General features: G+C 59.8%; 2 protein-coding genes across 10 annotated transcripts; one reads left to right on the forward strand and one right to left on the reverse strand.

The window, feature by feature from the left end:
* On the forward strand, positions 1 to 6409 carry Slc39a13 (solute carrier family 39 member 13). Of its 8 annotated transcripts, none has more exons than XM_021264200.2 (10): positions 1 to 157; positions 1405 to 1704; positions 3266 to 3379; positions 3594 to 3718; positions 4111 to 4212; positions 4300 to 4389; positions 5036 to 5146; positions 5228 to 5360; positions 5474 to 5573; positions 5643 to 6409. In XM_021264200.2, the coding sequence occupies exons 2-10, from the start codon at positions 1413 to 1415 to the stop codon at positions 5716 to 5718; spliced, it is 1143 nt and encodes a 380-aa protein (XP_021119859.1). In that variant the 5' UTR covers positions 1 to 157; positions 1405 to 1412; the 3' UTR covers positions 5719 to 6409. The 8 variants fall into 8 exon arrangements, 6 of the variants coding, with proteins under 6 accessions (XP_021119859.1, XP_021119860.1, XP_087061241.1 ...); XM_021264201.2 differs by having other exon boundaries at positions 2 to 157; positions 5096 to 5146; XR_015448870.1 differs by lacking the exon at positions 1 to 157 and having other exon boundaries at positions 206 to 1704; positions 5228 to 5336; positions 5643 to 5773.
* Positions 6410 to 8091: 1682 nt separating this feature from the next.
* Psmc3 (proteasome 26S subunit, ATPase 3) lies at positions 8092 to 13434 on the reverse strand. Of its 2 annotated transcripts, XM_004851849.4 has the most exons (12): positions 13128 to 13434; positions 12834 to 12917; positions 12068 to 12193; positions 11466 to 11570; positions 11319 to 11381; positions 10709 to 10846; positions 10234 to 10377; positions 9982 to 10130; positions 9312 to 9408; positions 8970 to 9115; positions 8366 to 8447; positions 8092 to 8245 (listed from the first exon to the last, which is right to left on the reverse strand). In XM_004851849.4, exons 1-12 carry the CDS (start codon positions 13152 to 13154, stop codon positions 8135 to 8137), a joined length of 1272 nt encoding a protein of 423 aa, XP_004851906.1. In that variant the 5' UTR covers positions 13155 to 13434; the 3' UTR covers positions 8092 to 8134. The 2 variants fall into 2 exon arrangements, with proteins under 2 accessions (XP_004851906.1, XP_021119855.1); XM_021264196.2 differs by lacking the exon at positions 11319 to 11381 and having other exon boundaries at positions 13128 to 13406.
* Between the last annotated feature and the right edge of the window lie 2814 nt (positions 13435 to 16248).

A 16248-nucleotide genomic window follows, 5' to 3' on the forward strand; every position in this document is an offset into this window, starting at 1 on the left:
GCGGCCCCAAGTGACGTGGCCGGGCTCCGGGGCGGCTCCGGGCCGGGCCGGGCCGGGGGCGGCCGGGCGGGCGGGACAGAGGCGGGTGGGGCGGGGCGCGGCTCCGCAGCTGGATGGCCGGGCCCGCCCGGAGCGCCGCCGCCGCTGCCGCCGCACGGTGAGTGACACCCGGCCTCGAGACCCTGGCCAGCGCCTCCCAGAGCCCGGGGTTGGACTCGCTGCCCGGGCGCCTTCGGTCCCCGGGATCTGCTGTCTCCCTTCCCGCCCCCCCGCCCCGGTCTGGCTCTTTCTCGACCCTCCACCCTCTTGCTGTCTCCTTTCCCTCTCTTCTCTGATGAGCTTCCCCCTGCAGTCTGTCCTTCTCCCAAACTTGCGATCCCCTCACCTCTGATGGCCCGCTCGGGACTTGGCCCTGCCCAGCCAGCAGCCTTGGTCCCCGTGGCAGCCCCTGGTCCCATGGGGCTCTCCTGAGCTAAGGCCTGGAGAGCCCAGTCGAGGGTATCTTTCCCAGCTCCCAGAGGCAACTCTGTGCTCTCCCTGCCTTCTCCCTCAGCCCAGGAGGAAACTGAGGCAGCTCAAGGTCACAGCCAGCATAGGGCAGGGCCGAACATTATTTAAACCTCACGCTTGAGTTTCCAGACTGAACTTCCCCTTGGCTGACTCGCGCGAGTCCTGGGATCCGCTGGCAGGGCACATTGCTCCTGGGCTGGGGACCCTGTGCCTCCTCCGTGCCGTCCACCTGCCTCATCCTGCTCTTCTCATCTGCCCATCTGTGACGGAGGTGGTACCCAGTCCCATCCCATAGGACAAGGTCTCCAAGGCTTAGGGACCCCAGGAATTGCCCACAAACAGCTCCAAGCACAGAGCACCAAGTTAACCAGTCTCGGAAGCCTGTGCTCCATCCACATCTGTGAGGCTTCTCCAGACTAAGGGATCCTTCAGTCCCAGCCTACCTCCATGCCCCAGGAACACTGGCTCATTTCCCAGGACACAGCTTTGATGGTCCCATCTAGCTCCGCTGCTGTGTCCCCTCCTGTGTCCCCCAGTGCCACCCCATCATCTTAGACTGCCCTGCTCTCAGTCTCTGGGGACCCTCACTGGGGCACAGCCTGGCACCAAACCTCTCCTGGCAGCCCGAGCAGCCGTCTGGGCTGGGCCTGCCAGTGGCTGGAGGGAGCCCGCCAGCGCCTCACCCAGTCATTAGGGAAAGTTTAGCCTCAGGCGGACAAGCTTTGCCGCCGACACAGTCTGGAGCCGGCTCAGAAGGAAAAAATGCGTGGTGCTTGTGCCCACCAGGCAGTTGGGTGCCCTGGCTGCCTGGGTCGTGGGTGGGAATGCCACATGTCCTGAGCAGGTGTGTAGGCAAGGCTGGCCACCCACCTCAGGGGCCTCTGTGTTTTTCAGCACGTGGCATGCCTGGATGTCCCTGCCCTGGCTGTGGCATGGCCGGCCAAAGGCTCCTTTTCCTCATCACCCTTGCCCTGCAGCTGCTGGGGAGGGCCGGGGGCTCCCAGCCAGCCCTCCAGAACCGGGGGGCCGCAGCAGCCTGTCGCCTGGACAGCGAGTCCTGGGGGTCCCTGCTGAGCAGCGACAGGCTGGACACCTGGATCTGCTCCCTCCTTGGCTCGCTCATCGTGGGCCTCACAGGGGTCTTCCCACTGCTTGTCATTCCCTTGGAGATGGGGACCATGCTGCGCTCAGAAGGTGGGTGACTGCAGTGGCAGCAAGGGGCAGCCAGCAGGGTGGGAGCCCCGGTCTCGTGTTCCAGGTCACAGCGTGTCTGAGATGGGGATGGGTCACCTTGGTCCCGTGGCCACCGGATGCACATTTATGTTTTCATTCATTCGAGCAGCTGTTCATTGTGTCTGTCGGCAAACACTCACCAGACTCTTTTTCTTCTTGGTATTAAGGATTGAACCCAGGGCCTTCACACTGAGCTACATCCCCAGCCTTGTTTTTTGTTGTTGTTGAGGTAGAGTCTCACTTAGGTAGCCCAGGCTAGCCAGCCTTGAACTCTCAGCAGTTCTCCACCTCAGCCTCCCAAGTGCCAGGATCACAGGTATGGAGTGCCACGCACGGCTTCACCAGACCCCTTATGAACAGGGACTACCAGACTAGCTGGCCACCAGTCCTGGCCCTGCCACTCAACAGCTCAGAAGCACAGAGTAAGATCCTTACCTTCACTCAGCTTCAGCCTCCCAGTCTTAAAAATGGGGATAATAGGAGGGGGGATGTGGCTCAGTGGCAGCGGTAAAGGTCTGACCTAGTACATGCAAGGCCCTGGGTTCAGCTCCAGTGCCCTCCAAAATGGGCATCATAAACATCTGTCTCACGGGCATTCACGTGGAGAGAAAGTGAGCAGTGCACATAAAGCCCGTCTGCAGCCTGTGCCAAGCACAGGGCCACTCCCTTGGGTTCTCAGCCTCCCCTGGTGGCAGGGCTGGCTTGGGGAGGGGACCCGGGGGTTTGAGCCCAGCATGGGCAGGGCGTTTGCTTCTCAGACGTGTGCATGCAAATAGCCTGATGTACCTGTGTGAGCCAGACCCCAGGGAGATGCTTCGCTTCGGGTGCCAGTCCTCCCACTTGAGGGTGGGGTGCAGAGATGGGCCAGGCCCAGGGCTCTGTTAGGAGCCAGCACCCTAAGGCAGCTGCTGGGTCAGGGTGGGGACTAATGGCTCCATGTCACAAGGGAGGCACAGGCTTAGCAAGTCACAGCATGGAGGTAGCAGCTTCCCCAGGGATCTCTCCTCACCCCCACCCAGTGGCCTTAGCCTCAGTTGTTCCGTCCGATTGGGCTGAACATGGCGCTCATAGAGCACTCCCAAATCTGTGTGCTGTGAGCCTGCAAATGTCCCCACATCCCTGCCACTTTTCTGTGACAGTGGCTCAGAAGAAGTTTCCATTTAATAAGTGCTCAATATTGTCATTTAATTCCCACAAGATCCAATTTACAGACAGGGAAACTGAATCTCAGAAGTTGCCTGCAGCTCACTAGTTGGTGGGTTTGGGAGCTGGGACCTGTGGGGCTGGAAGCCCTGTCTCCTAAGCAGGCTGCGGTAGGGGCCCTGGTGGGCTTCAAGGGGTTCCTGCTAGGCACCCAGCCATTGCTAGCCAGCAGGTGGGGCCCAGGAGAGCTGCAGCCGTGTCCAGCCTTGGGAGACTGGTGAGCTGCTGGAACCAGCAGAAAGCTCGGTGAGCCGGGTGGGACAGAGGCGATGCCAGGGGTCCCAGCCGCTCAGTCCCCGACCCCCACCCTCCCATGCAGCCGGGACCCTGCGCCTGAAGCAGCTGCTCAGCTTCGCCTTGGGGGGCCTGCTGGGCAACGTGTTCCTGCACCTGCTGCCGGAGGCCTGGGCCTACACATGCAGCGCCAGCCCTGGTGAGTGAGGTCCTGGCCTGCCCTGGCCTTAGCCCTGCAGCGGGAAGAGGGATCTGGCAGGACACTTGCCCGGGAGGAATCACTGTGCTGCACCCAGTGCCTGGCCTGTGTGGCCATCCTGAGCCACCAGCCCTGGCCCTGGCCCCTGTCACTGCCCAGGGCCAGGCCCTCGTCCAGGCACTGGCTTGGCATGGCGCATAGTGCTCCCTTGCAGGAGCTGAGGGGCAGAGCCTGCAGCAGCAACAGCAGCTGGGGCTGTGGGTCATTGCTGGCTTCCTGACCTTCCTGGCGTTGGAGAAGGTGTTCCTGGACAGCAAGGAGAGGGAGGAGTCCAGGCAGGTGAGTCCAGACCCTGGCTCCTGAACATATGGGGCTTGGAGGCCCAGGTTCTGAGTTAAGCCCTAAAAAAAGGGGTCTCCACAAGTGCAAGGTCCTGAGTTCGCTGTCCAGTACCAAAAAAAAAAAAAGCCCTGTAAAAAGAGGACCTCTTTTTTTTCCTGGCCTCTTGCCCAGGAGCAGTGGGGGCGGCAGCTGTTCTGACAGAGGACAAGGACAGGGACAGTGACAGCAGCAGGGGCTGAGAGCATGCTCAGTTGGGGGCACTGGTTCTGTGGTCAGCAGAGGCCCAGCCCAGTCAGAGACACCAATTCTCTTGTCATGTTGCCCTCCCCAGTCTGCCCTAGCTGGGTAGGCTCATCTAATGTCACTTCCCTGTCTTCTCCCGGCCTTAGGCCTCCAGCAAAGACCCCACTGCTGCTGCGCTCAATGGCGGCCACTGTGCGGTCCGGGTGGTGGCACAGCCCAGCCTGAACACTGAGGTCCGGAACCTCAAAGTGAGTGGCCACTCAGGGTCCCCTCCTGCAGCCACCAAGCCAAGTGGTCGGCTCGGCCCAGCTTAGCCCGCTTTCTCCCCTCCCCAGGTCAGCGGCTATCTTAATCTGCTGGCCAACACCATAGACAACTTCACCCATGGGCTGGCTGTGGCTGCCAGCTTCCTCGTGAGCAAGAAGGTAAGTGGGCTGGGCAGGCAGCCACAGGCGTTCTGTGGGCACCATGGCATCTACCGTGATCAGTTGGCTTTGCTCCAAACCCTTCCCAGCCCTCCCAGTTGCTCTCCTGGACACTGCCATAGCCGCCACCTCCTTTCCCCCACCCCGGTCAGTCCTGGACATTGAACCAGCCCTTTGTATTTTTAATTTTGAGACACGGTCTTGCTAAGTTACTAAATTGCCTAGGCGGGACTTGGATCTGGGATTCTCCTGCCTCAGCCTCCCAGAGTGCTAGGATTACATTCGTGTCACCTGCACCTTTTGTCACAAGCCACACTGCTCTGTCCTTGCTGTACCCTCTCCTGGTTGGGAAGCCTCTCTCAAGCTGCCAGGCTCCACAGTGCTGCTCCTAGATGTGTCTACACCGGCCCCGCCCTCCGTCCTGTGGCCCAGTGGCCCCACCGTGCTATCTACTTGCTGCGTCCTCCTTCCACACTGCCCCGTGTAAATGTTCTTCCTCAGAGCCCTCTGCCCCCTCCCCCAGTCCCGATCCCCTCCAGGCTGCTGGCTCCTTGAGGCTGCTCTTCGTCCGTTTTGGTCCCTGCTGTCCCCCAGTAGCCAGCAGAGGCCAGCGGGAGGCAGCTCTGAGCAGCCCAAACGCTTGTAGGGCGTGGGCATGTGGGGCGCCGGCCAGCGCAGCCCCGGACTCAGGCTCCCGTCCCTGCAGATGGGGCTCCTGACCACCGTGGCCATCGTGCTGCACGAGATCCCCCACGAGGTGAGTGCCGAAGCTGGCCTCGGGGTGGAGGGACCGGGCCCACCAGGGCCTGGGGTGAACTAACAGGAGGCCTCCGTCCAGGTGGGCGACTTCGCCATCCTGCTCCGGGCCGGCTTCGACCGCTGGAGCGCTGCCAAGCTGCAGCTGTCCACAGCCCTGGGGGGCCTGCTGGGCTCCTGCTTCGCCATCTGTACGCAGTCACCCAAGGGCGTAGGTACGGGCGCGGGTGGTGGCCGTCAGAGGGCGCAGCCGGCCTGACTCCCCCGGGGCGGGCACGGGACACTCGTGCCCAAGGCTCGCAGCCAGTCGGGGTCTCCCCCTGCGCAGAGGAGACGGTGGCCTGGGTCCTGCCCTTCACGTCCGGCGGCTTCCTCTACATCGCCCTGGTGAATGTGCTGCCAGACCTCTTGGAGGAGGACGACCCGTGGTGAGTGCCCTTCGGGGATGCGCCCGGGACTGGGTCGGGCCGGCGCCCTGAGCCGCCCTCTCCCCGCAGGCTGTCCCTACAGCAGGTGCTTCTGCTCTGTGCCGGCGTCGTGGTGATGGTGCTGCTCTCGCTCTACATCGAGTGACCAAGTGACCGACGCCCCACCCACACAGCAATAAGACGCTCGGATTCGCCCGTGACCGTGCGTGTGTGTGTGTGTGTGTGTGTGCGTACACGTATGCGTGCGCGTGCTCTGGCCAGGAAGCGTGTGCGAGACCGACACTGTGACCTGATGGCCTCGGCCCGCCTCCCCGACACCCGGTCATCTTGCGCCTCCAGGGGATCAGCGCTGGTCCCCAGAGCCCGGGACCCCAGGCGTGGGTGGCTCGAGGAACCCAGGGCTGCAGGGACCGGAGGACGAGCAGCCTTCGGGGGAGTGGGCCCCTCTGGTTCCGCCCCGGCTCGGGCGCCCTCCCTCGGGTCCATCTTCCGGGCCAGCCAAAGAAAGGGCAGGCCCACGCTCATGTCCCCTACCAGTGCCCTGACAGCGAGCGCCGAGGCTCTCGCTACCGCCAGCTGCCATGCAGCAGCCTGCAGAGCGGCCGTGACCGGCCCGGGCCAGGCGCCTCCTGTGGGCTCGGCCGAGACAGGCTGGGTTGCCTGGGCTGCCGCTGTCAGCGCTCAGGAATGTGCTCCGGACGCGGCCGCCCACAGCCGGCTGGCCCTGCTTAGGGAGTGGCTGAGCGAGTCTGCAAGGTCGTGAGGCACTCGGGTGGTCTCAGCTGCATCTGTAAATACCTGTCTGTAGACGGCACAGAATAAATATTCAGACCAGAGCCGCCGCCAGATCCCTGTCTGCATCTGTGGCAGCTCTATCGTGGCCGACCATGGGTAAGAAGCCTGTCGCTAAGCATCCCAGACCCTCCCACGGAGAAGGGTTTTCTCTACTCCACGACCCTCACAAGCCAGGGGGCTGCCTGCCCACACCACACTCGGATATCCTATCCAGGCATCTCCAGGTTTGGTCTCAGCGGGATCAGTGTCGAGACTAAGAACATTAGACAGCAGGGGGCGCTGCTTTCCCACAGTGCGGTCAGCAAAGCCACCCAGTCAGGACTGCAGGCGGGAGCACCAGACCGGCTCGTGCTCTAGGGGCAGGGCATTGCGAGGTCCACTGCCTAATTGTGGCCCATCCAGCAAAGTAACTCTCAAGAATGTCATCAGGGGCCGAGGAAGTTAGCTCTGGCCCTGCACCTGCCTGGCAAACGCAAGGTCCTGAGTTCAATTCCCGGGGGTTGGGGTTGGAATGGGAGCCCAAACCTCATCGGCCCGGGCCTGGGGCTACCAGCCACTGAGGGAGGGGCCCATTTTATAAATGAAGAATCCAAGAAGTAAAGTGTAGGTGTCACTGGGTATCCTGGCAAAGCTAGGTCGGTGGGGCCAGCCAGTGAGCCAGGACCCCAGCAGAGCTGGGGAGGCACTGGCCTCAGGGAGTTCTGCAACTACAGGCTGCGTCCACTAAGGGTGGTAGAGGCGAGGAAACGTGGGGAGAGCTCTGGCTCTTGTTGGCCACAGCTGAAGTTCTGAAGGGACGTTCAGGAGCCACCGAAGCCCTTGGGTTCAGACACTGGCTTTGCTAAGCCCACAGCTGTCATCCCAGCCCAGCTGCCGAGTCGCATCCGTACCCCTGGGATAGAGCGGGACTTATTCTGCTGACCACACGAGACTCCACGTCCAGCCTGCAGTGCTCAGCCCCCCACTGACCGGCTCCATGCCCAGGCACAGGGTGGGTGGGCAGAAAGGCCTCAGACTGGCTGGAAGGGCTGTCAGAGTGGATCTTGCCCAAGGCTGGTTTTCAGCCAAAAGCAGCTGAAAGAGCGAATGGGGGCCTAACAGGAAGTCCCCAAGCTGGCAAACAAGAGGGACATTTCAAGGACAAAGACCTAAAACCCGGCTTTACAAGTCAGCAAGCACAAGGGAGAGAGCTCCCTAATGCACAAAGGTAAAACATCAGGCACAGTGGCACACTGTAATGCCACCTACTGGGCAGGCTGAGGCAGGAGGATTGCAAAGTTGAGGCCAGCCTGGGCAGCTTAGTAAAACCCTGTCTCAAAATAAAAGGCTGGAGGCCCGGGGATTTAGCTCAGTGGTTTTGCCGCCTGCTGCGCAAGTGCCAAGGACCCGAGTTCAATCCCTGGTACCGAAAAAACATCAGAATAAAAGGTTGGGGATGTAGCTCAGTGGTCCCTGACAGTTCCATCCCCAGTACCACGCGGGCTTGGGGATGCCATCCTCTCTTCCTTCCCTCTGGAACTGGGAAAGCAGGGAGCCTGGAGAGCTCCGAGGAGCAGTGGGTGCGGAGAGGGCTGAGGGTGCTCGGATCAGGCAGCAACTGCAGCGCCTACAAGGCCTGGACGGCCTCACCTGGACAACTGGTTTGGGGCCCAAGCTTCTGGGGGCGGAAGGGGCCTGCCATGCTGTCCCCACTCTTCCCTGGAGCCCAGGAAGGAGGCGGGGCGGACAGGACATGTTTATTTTGAGGCAGCCAGCACCCGGCTGGCCTAGGCGTAGTACTGCAGGTTGGCTTTCTTCTTGGCCTGCACCTCCAGGATGCCCTCCATGTAGTCCTCGTGGGTCAGCTCCGTGGCTCCCCTGCGCAGTGCGATCATGCCCTGTGGCGGACAGACAGCTCTGGGGGCTGCCTGCATCCCAACCCCAGCTCCCCTCCCCCAGCCACACACCCTGTCCAGGAGGAGACGCGGCCAGAGCCACCAACCCGCCCAGCCACTCACCGCCTCCACACACACGGCCTTGCACTGGGCCCCATTGAAGTCGTCGGTGCAGCGGGCCAGCTCCTCGTAGTTCACATCCGGGCTGGGGAGAGGACACAGAGCAACTGTCACCTGCCTGAGGCAGGCATGCACCTTGCTCGGGCTGCCTGACCTGCATCTGGTTTGAGGTGAGGCCGAGGCATTACAGGCCCGGGTGGTTCTAGGCCTCCTAGGCCCAGGAAGAGGGCTGGAGAGGCAGGATGGCCTCACGCAGCCCTGCAGAGTGGGGAGTTGGCACCATGCTGCTGCTCCCTGCTGTCCTCCTGTGCCCAGGACTGTGCTCACACTGCCACCTGATCCTTCCCACAACCCTAAGGTCACAAGCAAGAAAATGGGCTGGGAGAGGTCTGCCACCTGCTGAAAGCCGCTCCCTGCAGGCTGTGGAGGGAGGGCGAGGTGAAGGTGGATCCCCGGAGCGGAGCGCCCCAAATGGCCTGGGTTCCCAAGGGATCTACAGGGAGCGGAGTTGCAAAAGGACCAGTACTGTGCACAGCAGGGAGGGCTCGGGGCTGTGTGGAGCTCGGGTGGAGAAGGCGCCAGTCCGCCTGCTGAGGCCTCCACTCACCTGACGTTCATTTTCCGAGAGTGGATCTGCATAATCCGGGCCCGAGCCTCCTCGTTGGGCATTGGGAACTCGATCTTTCGGTCCAGGCGGCCTGATCGGAGCAGGGCAGGGTCCAGGATGTCCACCCTGTTGGTGGCTGCGATCACCTGAGAAAAGAGAAACAGTGATTTAAAGCCACGAGTAAGGGATCCACCCACAATGGCACTGCCAGGAGAAACAAGCAGCAGCCCAGAGAGGCTAAGCTGGTGGGATACATCATGGGCAGACGTAGGCTCCAATTCCAGCCCCAGCACTTGCTTGCCGGGGGACCCAAGACGGCCCAGGCAGTGACAGGGCACTCACCTTGACTTGGGTGTTGGGCTGGAAGCCATCGAGCTGGTTCAGAAGCTCCAGCATGGTCCTCTGCACCTCCCGGTCCCCGGCCTTCTCACTGTCAAAGCTGTGAGGCACAGGAGGCCGAGACACTGAGGCCATGGCCTGGAGCCAGGCAGGGACCAGCCTGCTCAACCTGGGCTCGGGCACAGCGACTGGCACTCAAAAGGTGGACGAATCGCTGGGGGCAGCACTAGGAGCGCGGAGGCTCACGAGAGCAGGCACTGGGCAGAGGACAAACAGCACAGAAGCAGCCCTGGCCCAGCCAGCCTCCCTGCTGAAGGCACCGCTCCAAACCACACAGGGACCCGAGGGGGTCGGGCAGGTGTGGGGAGAAGTGGCCCGAGGCTGGGGAGGAGGGCAGAGGGAGGCAGAGGGGACAGGGTGAGGATGGAGGCCTGGGTGGGCTGTGTCTGTGAGGGTCTGAGGGTCCCCGTGGGGAGGTGGCCCCGTTCCATGTCGAGAAGAGAACAGCGGGCAGCTGTGGGGAGAACGGGAGGTCAGAAGCAGGAGGCTGTTTAAGAGTCTGGGACCCAGAAGCAGAGCAGGGCACCTGGCCAGGGAGGAGGGGCATGGTGCGGAGGAGCTGCAGTGGCACAGCTAGGAGTCACCCCAGCCAGTGTCCCCAGCACCACCCTACCGCTTGGTGCCGATGGCATCCAGCTCATCGATGAAGATGATGGACGGCGCTTTCTCCTTGGCCAGGGCAAAGGCGTCCCGGACCAGCTTGGCCCCGTCCCCGATGAACATCTGCACCAGCTGGGGCCCGGCCAGCTTCAGGAAGGTGGCCTGCAGGGGACGAACACTGCCATCAGGCCGGAGGAGAGGCCCCTGGGAGCCCAGCGGAGAGCACTGGCCCTGCCCACCCCTCCCATCCCCACAGGACACGCACCTTGGTCTGTGCCGCACAGGCCCGGGCCAGCAGTGTCTTCCCGGTCCCCGGTGGCCCGTACATGAGCACCCCCTTCGGAGGCTGGATCCCCAAGTTCTCAAACTTCTCCTTGTGGTTCATCGGCAAGACGATGGCCTCCACTAGCTGCCAGGGAGAAGACTGGGTGAGGAGAGTGAAGCCCTGAGGGTGCCCACACCTTGGTGCCCCTCCTGCTCCAATTTGGGGACACAAGCTGACCCCACACCCACCAAGGCTGGCCACAGCCTCTCCAGGACCAGAAGCTGGGGTAGAAAACACTGGGTGAGCAGAGGAGACCGAGTGTCAGACCTGGTGCCGGCCCCAGGCAAGTCAGTTATTTGTCACCTGGGACCTGAACCTCCTACCCTCACCCCTACTTCCACCCTGGGCTTCTGGGCTGAGAGGCACAGGAAGTGGACACTCTCTGGTCAGCGAGGTGGAGAACTGGGAAACTCACCTCCTGAATCTGCTTGTCCAGGCCACCAATGTCACTGTACTGCTCTGTAGGCCTCTCATCCACCTCCATGGCCTTCACCCTCGAGTCATACTCTGTGGGCAGGGTCTCCAGGATCAGGTAGGAATCTTTGTTCACACCCTGGACACAGTATGGAGCCGTCAGCTTTGCCACAGCTCAGGGGCTAACTCATGAGCTGCTACAAGTGTACACAGAGTGAAAGCAAAACATGGGGGCCGGATTTAGCTCAGTGGTTCCGGCGCCTGCCTCAAAGCACAAGGTCCCGAGTTTGATCCCTGGTACCAAAAAAAAGCAAAACACGGGACTGGGACCAACAACACAACAATCAAGGGCAAGCAGGCTGCCACCAGCAGTGGTACAGGCCTGTAACCCCAGCCCTGCAAGCTGAAGCAGAAGGATCAAGTTCAAAGCCAGTCCGGCCCACCTAGTGAGACCTTGTCTCAAAAATCAAAAACTAACAAGAACAACCAAGCAGACTCTCAGGGCTGCAGTGCCAAGATTTAGAGGCAAGAGGGGGCCTGGGACAGGGCCTCGGCTGGCACATGTCAGAAGTGCAAGAGAAAAGTCCTGCCTAGGCTCAGGCACCACTCACCACTAGGTCTCCTGGCTTCAGCTTTTCAGCGTCCACCAACCCAATCACAGGCAGGAAGTACGTCTGCGGGAGATGACGGGCAGTCTGGGTCACTGTCCTCTGGGCCACCGCCCCTCACCCCTCAGCTCTCCCACTGAGCCGCCTCACCTGGCGGGTGGAGGTTTTGATCACTGCACACTTGCCCTTCCTCTGAGAGTCCAGGTCAATATTGGCACCATCTTCCTCTTGGTCATTCGGGTCAACGTCCAGCAGCTGAGAAGGGAAAGAACTCAGCCTCTTGAACTTCCCAACGCCAAGAGAATCCCTGGCATTGTCAGGGCTGGCCGGCCCTACTTCATTTCTCAAATAGCTGAGCCTAGCAAACGTGCGGCAGATAACTCACGCTGTTGATTAAATCTATTTTGGCTTGAGCATGGGGGCTCACACCTGTGATCCCAGCACTCAGCAGGCTGAGGCAGTAAGTTCTAGAGTTGCAGGCCAGTCTAGACTACACAGTGAGACTAGGGCTCAAAGAAACAAAACTCAAAGAAGAACCCGAGTTTGATCTCTGGTACCAAAAAAAACCCAACAACAAAGAAGATCTTTCTTTAGACGCTGCCTCTGCACAGAACTCACCCACCCCCGGAAGGGGACCCTGGAGACTCCTGAGGCCTCTAAGTAGCTGTAACATGCAGTTTGGACTCAGAATTTCCACCCCAGGCTGTCTCCAAGCCCACCGATCCCCTCTTCCCCTCCACATACACACACACCTCGATGACGTTGGAGACAAGGTATGGCAGGGTCTTGTTCACTTTGATTTTCTCACTGTTCTCTTTGATTTTGTCTTTCATGGCTTGAAGTTCATGGGTGACTCGCAACACTTCGCTCTTCATTATCTGGGATGAGGGTGGTGGAAGCCAATGTTCAGCCTTGGCTCAGCTAACTTAGGGCTCTGTCACAGGTGGGGGTCCAGGCTGCCCAGGGGACTCTCCTGCATGTCTACCCAGACCTAAAGCTTTCAGAAGTCCCAGCCTGCCTATGTCCACATCCAACAAAAGTCAAGACAAGAGGCAAATGTGGAAACCACCTGTTTTGGTTTTTGAGGGAGGGTGTTGCTAAGTAGCCCAGGCTAACCCTGAAATCACTATGTAGCCCAGGTTGGCCTTGATCTCACGGCTATCCTGCCTCAGCCTCCCAAGTGCTGGGATTACAGGCTGCACCACTATGCCTAGCACTTTGGAAATCTCCTGGTGAAGCAGGTATAGCACTGGAGAAAAGAGCAGGCCTCTCAGTCAGGTGGATACAGGTTTTGGTCATCTGTAAAATGGAGATTTACTGGAGGGAGGGCTCTTGAGGGAAAGAAACACCTGTTGGCAAAGGCAGCCTGATCACTCCGTATCTCAGACCTGGTCCCCCACCACCCCATCTCTTTTCCCGTTCCTTGCAAGGCTCAGTTCGCGCTCTAGCTTCCCGGCCCAGAAATGAGCTACGGGGAAGGAAGCGGTGAGGAGCCTGGGGTCGCGGGCCGGAGGCCACCTTGATCTCGCTATCCAGCAGCCGTGTGCGCTGGATGATCTCTTCTGTGGACATCTTGAGCACCTCCTCTCCAATTCCATCTTGCTGTTTAAAGAAAAAATGCTTTCTTGTACTTACTTATATCCCGGACAGGCATCCCGCGCTCCCCAAGCCCACTCGCGGTCTCAATTTCCCCACCCCGAATCCACGATAAAGAAGTCAGGACCCTTGCCTACATCCGAGGGGCCCGGATCCCGCCAGCCCCAGCCCCAGCCCCAGCCCCAGCCCGGAGACACTCAGCCCTCCCGCGCCCACCTCGGCATCATCCCACACGGTCGCCATCTTCTCCTGCCGAGTCACTGGACTCGCGAGTTCGGCGGCAGATTCCTTTCCTGGGGGAAAAAGCCGAAGACGGGTCTGGGCAAGACCTGCGGCTGGAAATCACCGTCGTCTCTTATGAAGCCTTTTCTTAACCACTGACGAACTTCTCCTGCAAATCCTGACTCCGACCGAATTATCTCTGTACTCGCCGTCAGAGCGAATCTGCTTCTCCGACTCCAAAACCCAAACTCCGGCCACAAGAGCCTCCCCCGTGGCTCCTGAAACGTTCCCGCCCTCGTTCTGTTTGTGAGGGCGCGAGAATTTGAGCTGCTATTGGCCAGTGGGCGCGAGGGGGCGGGGACTGAGTGTTAAACCGGAAGGGGCGGGAGAAAGACGGGAGCCGACAGGGCTCTAGGGAAATGCAGTTTCATCTGAACCAGAATTGAAAGGGCTTGGCGAAGGATTGCGCTCTACCTCAGAATCCGTACCCCCTTAGAGTTGGGGGATTTGCATAAAGGCTGTGTCTCCCAAACTGTAAACATTATCTCTAGCCGTAAGCGAAAGGCAAAAAAATGACATGTGACCTGACGTCGCACTTTTACGGCTGATATTTATTTAAATATAAGCTGGCCACCCAGGGTTAGCAGAGAGAAACGGGCTATCCTGTTTTTTGTTTTAGTTTTAGTCTTTGGAGACAGGGCCTCACCATGTGGTCCAGCATGGCCTCATAGTGACCCTCGTGCCTCAGCCTCCTAATTGCTGGGATTACAGGCATGCGCTACCACAGCTCCCCACTAACTTGTTTGAAAGAGAGAAGTTGCTGCTGTTGCTGCAAATGTCAGTGCAGGCTGCACGGGAGTCCTTCCTGTGGGAAGAGCTCAGATGTCAAGTCTGTAGCTAGAAACAGGGCTCGGGTCTGCAAGCGTTTGTTCTCTGTCCCTGGTTCACCATCTCAGTGAGCAGGGCAGGTATGCACTGCCATGCCCGGCTCCAACCCTTTTTATTATCGGGTGTGTGTGTTCATTTTTGTTGTTTTTAAGACAGGATCTCTAACTGTCACTTGGGCTGACAAAACATTTCCTCAGGTAGCAGGGTTTTATTCCATCCATCTGCCTCGTAGAAAGACTGAAGTATTCTCAATTCTAAATAAGCACACAGCGCTCAGAGAGGTTAAGTGACTTTCCCAAGGTCAATCAGTGAGTCACTGTCAGCACTGGAGCTGCTGACCTCAAATTTCTACTTTTCAGAGTTGTCTCACAGGAATCAAGAAGCCCAGCTGGGGTGGGATGTAGTGGCTCACACTTGTAATCCCAGCAATTGGGAGGCTGAGGCAGGAGGATTGCCATGAGTTCAAGGATTGCCATATTGAGACCCTAGCAAACAACCAAACAAAAATCCTACTCAGGGTAACAATCCCTCCACCCTTGATGTCTGGTCATCCTTGATATCCCATCAAGTCCTTGTCTCCCACCTTGGATTTCCCAGTCCTTGCTTGTCCTGCTGTTGGCAAGAATCCCTGTACCCTGGGGGCCTCCTTTGAATAATTTTGTTGTCCAAGCCCCTCATTCTGCAGAGCTATCTTTTTTTTTTTTTTTTTTTTTTGGTACCAGGGATTGAACTCGGGTCCTTCTGCTTGCACAGCAGGCTGCGAAACCACTGAGCTAAATCTCCAGCCCTGCAGAGCTATCTTTGCTGTACTCCGAACTGAAATGCCTTTGCCCTACTGCATGAGCACTGGACACAAGCTGCCTTTAACTAGGATCTGGCCCCGTTTCTCTTGAATAGCAGGTCCTGGCTAGAGCAGCCTGGCACTAAGATGGCCCACAGTGGGACCTCCACACATACTCCCCCCGCTCGGATGTCCCCAAGACCTTCACCAGCCTGGGCGCCTCCTTACCCTGCTTGGGCCCCCTAGGGCGGGGCTGTCCTTGGAGCCCCCACAGAAGGGCCCTGCCCATCACCAAGCAGCGCACAGGGGACAAGTGGCTGCTAGACCCGCTCAGACACTCGGGCTCTGCAGAGCCCTGCTCCCTGCTCCACGCCCCAGGCAGCCAGCCCAGGACCCAGGCACAGGAACACGCAAAGCCAGGCAGGATGATGAAACCCATTTGTTCTAAATTGAACCAAGACACCTGGCCATTCATCTGCGGGTAGAAGGGGTGCAGGGGGTGCTGTCCAAGCCTGGACTGGCTCGGGGTGCTGGCTCTCACACGCCAGCTGTGTGATGTACTGTCCCATGGGGCTCTCAGGCACTGGGGAGACCCTGGCCCCACAGCCCTGTAGGCCCTGTCAGCCCTTTTCTGTTGTTTCTTGTTTTTTTGAGACAGGGTCTCACTATGTAGCCCAGGCTGGCCTTGAACTTGCAGTGGTCCTCCGGCCTCAGTGCTGAATGCTGGGATACAAGTGTGTGCCATCACACCAGGCCTAGCAAGGCCCTCCTCTTGAAGATCTTTGGAGACAGTAGGAGCGGTGCTTTCACAGAAGAGGAGACGGGAGACCCCATAATGCCACATCTTGGGCAGGGCACCAAGCCAGAGCCGGGCTCTGCTCACAGGGTGCTGCCCCAAGTGGAGTCCATAGCGCCCCATTTTATGTGGGGAGACAGAGGCTAAGGGGTAAGCATGTGGTCTGTGAAGAGGGCAGGAGCAGTGCCACACACCCGCCTCGAGAGGCTGTCCTGCAGCTCCTGGCCCGAGGCCGCTCTGCCGCCAGCAGGACGAGGATGAGGATGAGGGTCCTTCCTGCTCCCCCAGCTCCTGCTCCTGCCTCTCCCTCACCAGGCCTTACACCTGTCCCCCAAGGCTCCTGCAGCCACTGTTCCTGCCCTTAGGCCCTGTTTCTTCTTGGCCCCCTGGCTGCTCACCGCCTCCTGCTGGCCCCCAACCTTGGATCCTTACTAATGGTCCCCACCCAGATGACCTCGTTCTCAGCCCAGCAGATGGGGAGCTGGGGTGCAGGGAGATAATACGACTCACTGTCCCCTCACCACAGTGCCCTCGCACCCCCCTTGGGCCATGTCACTTGCTCCAAGGCTCTGGACTGGCCCTGCTCCCCGGCCGTGCTGGTCCCCACCTGCCCAGTGCTCCTCCTTCTCCCTCCATGCGGCCCCTGCCAG

This window comes from Heterocephalus glaber, unplaced genomic scaffold (genome assembly GCF_053883595.1).
Source record: "Heterocephalus glaber isolate CG9 unplaced genomic scaffold, H.glaber_assembly_v1.0 deba00000594, whole genome shotgun sequence".
NCBI lineage: Eukaryota > Metazoa > Chordata > Mammalia > Rodentia > Bathyergidae > Heterocephalus > Heterocephalus glaber.